This window comes from Triticum dicoccoides, chromosome 4B, assembly GCF_002162155.2.
Source record: "Triticum dicoccoides isolate Atlit2015 ecotype Zavitan chromosome 4B, WEW_v2.0, whole genome shotgun sequence".
Lineage (NCBI taxonomy): Eukaryota > Viridiplantae > Streptophyta > Magnoliopsida > Poales > Poaceae > Triticum > Triticum dicoccoides.
In genome coordinates this window covers 628,374,005-628,377,373 of record NC_041387.1, presented here as the reverse complement: position 1 = coordinate 628,377,373, position 3,369 = coordinate 628,374,005, and the positions used below count along the sequence as shown (strand labels likewise).

Here is a 3,369-nt window from a genome sequence, read left to right as displayed (position 1 = left end):
CCTTGACACTAGAACCTTCTCCTCTCTCCTATCCGCACCGACCCTGACAGCCCACTCCACGCGGCCGGGCCCACCTACCCTGCATCACGCGAAGCGATCCCAGCCGTCCGTCCCCGCCCCACGGGGCCCTCTCCGCCGCCCGATCCTCCGCCCACAGCCGTTCTTCCTCCTCCGGCGAAACGAACGCTCGTACAAAAGCGAGAGAAAAGAGGGGAACGGACGGACGAACTCGCGCACACAGCACGACACAAGCCACAAACCCCTCCCCCTCTCTCCCACTCCACTCGCCGGATCGGGGCGGAAGCAGGCCGGATCGACCCTCGGGCCAGCGGCATGGGCGGCGGCGAGGGCGGGGCGGGCGGCGAGCCCGCGGCGGGAGCGGCCCCGGCCGCGGCCGCGCAGGCGACGCTGCACATCCGCGGCACCAGCGGGAACAAGTTCGCGGTGCGGGCCGACCTGGGCGCCACCGTCGGGGAGCTCAAGGCGGTCGTCGCCGGGAGCTGCGACGTGCCCGCGCCGCAGCAGCGGCTGATCTACAAGGGCCGGATCTTGAAGGACGACCAAACCCTAGCCAGCTACGGTGCGTGCGTGCGCTCCCTTATCCCCCGCCCTGAGAAGCTTGGGCTTCGGTGCGACTTCCCGTAGTCTATTCCGCGTGGCTGATGATGTGGCTAGTTAGGTCCGATGCTTGCGCTGCGTTGGTCTGCCTGTGGTGGTGCCCTCTGTGTTGGATGCAATGCCTGCCTCACTTGTTTTGCTAGGAGGCGGGCGAGATGCAGCTTAGCTCTTTCGAGAATGCATGCGATGGATGCCCTATAATTTTCTGTGGTCCTTGCCTCCTTGGTTGATGGATTGCTGCAGAGGCATAGCCCAATAAGTAGCATTATAAGTGTTGAATGATAGCACACCTTAGTGAACATTATGCTATAGAAGTGAAATGAACGCTGCTCTGATGCCTCCACATGAATGTAGTTCCAGACACCATTGCGGCATGCAAGTGCTGGCGTCACGTCTGCACTTTGCGTTGGTAAGCAAAAAAATCCTAGGCGCTGGCATACAGACAGTAATCATGCACGAATGGACTCATCTTGCTGGATTGCAGCATGACAGCACCTTAGCAATCACTGATTAGCCACCAGGAAGGCTATTGTTAATGCTTTCAGGTTCCCGCCCATAACTGTATTTAGATTGGTTTCAAGTGCTTGTTACTAGGGTTACGTGTTATCAACCATTGTCATCCACTTGTAACGTGTTTTCATTCAGCCGGCACGATGCTATTATTCCTATTATGGCATTAAAGTCTTGTCATGTTTCGACAACAATAGGAACCATCTTTTATTGCATTATCCACGTGGCACTCTTCATCAAACAGGAAATTCTATTTGAAACTGTTGCAAAGTTTTAGTGCATCCTCGCCTATTTTAATCTGTACCTACAAATTACCATATCAGATCTACTGTTCTGTAGATATTGTTTTGTACATGTATTTAAGTAGTTTTGATCTTCATGAAAAAGGTGTTTTCTCTAACCATTGCTTCATGTTCATGTTTGGTACTTGGCAAAGTTGAATAAGCTCACTTTTGATGCAAGTCACAACATCAACATGACATGTTTAGCTTGTTCCTTTGGACAAGTATGAGTAAACTTGCCATACATTGCTATTCTAACATACTTGAACTTGCCATACAAAGAAGATGTATAATTTGGAAAATTCCTTTCAATTATCATTAACTCCATGTAATAAGAAGGAACTAAACGTGGACAAATTTCTCATGCTAGACTGGTACCTCCAGTAAAAAAAATCAACTATATGTATTTGACAATTTATTGGAAAGAATTTTTTATTTTTTGTTTTCATGCCTTTGAGCTATGTGTCACAAGTCATGACAGAACAATATGGAGCCACATTATATCTGCATGTTTTAGTGTGTGAATGTAAGTACAGAAGATCCTGTCCAGTTAAGACAACACTATCAGAACACGCTAACTTTGGATATAGAAATGCCCTTTGTGGTTGTGTAGGACCGACTGCTTTATATAGAGTTGCTGTCAGTAGTCTGTTGCTTGATTCTAGGAACTTCAGTAGGTACACACAGATTTGAAGCACAAACGAGGTGGCAATTCTAATAACTTACCTGTCCATGTGCTTCAGGATTATGGATGGTGATGCATGGAAGTACACCTTATTAATTTTACAAATTCACTCTCATTCTGGTGCTTTTCCCCCCTTCCCTTTTGAAGGTGTGGAGACCGATCACACCATCCATATGGTGCGGGGTGCTGCACCACCAGCAACATCGGCTCAAGTGTGTCGATCGAGACTCCACTAAATCTCAGTTGACTGATATTTAGCAAGCCTGAGCGATAAAAGCAATTCCAACTCTCCACACGTATTTTTGAAGTTTTTTTGCCGGAGCGGTTGATGGAATTTCATCTTCTTCCATGAGTCGATGCAAAAGCTTAGCACCGAAACAACTAGGGAGCAGAGCAGTACTATCTCTAATGACAAAAACGAGGGAGCAGCACGTATCAGACACACAATGCATACTATCGGACAGGACGGACTACGTGTTCCGGCGACGGGGCCTTGACACTAGAACCTTCTCCACTCCCATTCACACCAACCCCGACAGTTCGTTCCACGCGGCGGGGTCTACCTACCCCACATCACGCAAAGCGATCCCAACCGTCCATCCCTGCCACACGCCCTCGCTGCCGCTAGATCTCCGCCCACAACCGCTCTTGCTCATCTGACGAAGCGAGCGCTTGTACAAAAGCGAGAGAAAAGAGGAGAATGGACAAACTCGCACACACAACACGACACAAACCCCTCCCCTCTCCCACTCCACAAGCCGGATCTGGGCGGAAGCCGGCCGGATCGACCTTGGGTTAGGGGCATGGGCGGCGGCGAGGGCGAGGTGGGCAGCGAGCCTGCGGAAGCGGCCCCGGCCGCGCTGGTAGCGCTGTACATCCGGGACACCAGGGGGAACGATTTCTTGGTGTGGGCTGACCTGGGCGACACCGTCTGGGAGTTCAAGGTGGACTTCGCCAGGAGCTGCAACGTGCCGGCGGCGCGGCAGCGGCTGATCTACAAAGGCCGGATCTTGAAGGATGACCAAACCCTAGCCAGCTACGGTGCGTTCGTGTGCTTCCTTACCCCCACCATGAGAAGCTTGGTTTTCGCCGCGATTTCCTAATCTGGCGTGGCTGATGGTGTGATTTGTTAGTTCCTATGCGTGCGCTATGCTGGTCTGCCTTGGGTGGCGCCTGTGTCTTAGATGCAATGCCTGCCTTGATTTGTTTTGCTAGCAGGAGGACAAGATGCAGCTTAGCCCCTTTGACGATGTGTACAAGTAGTGCCCTATATTT

The 3,369-nt window shown here is 51.3% G+C and overlaps 1 protein-coding gene across 2 annotated transcripts in view; it reads left to right on the top strand.

The window, feature by feature from the left end:
- The first annotated feature begins 271 nt into the window (after positions 1–271).
- Positions 272–3,369, top strand: part of LOC119291875 (ubiquitin domain-containing protein DSK2a-like) — a 7,308-nt gene continuing 4,210 nt past the window's right edge. The window contains exon 1 of one of the 2 annotated variants that reach the window (XM_037570688.1): positions 272–580. In XM_037570688.1, coding sequence (XP_037426585.1) covers positions 334–580 — 247 coding nt within the window. In that variant the 5' untranslated portion in view covers positions 272–333. Of the gene's footprint in view, positions 581–2,882; positions 3,136–3,369 lie in introns of those variants that run through there. The other variant, XM_037570689.1, reaches the window with a different exon arrangement.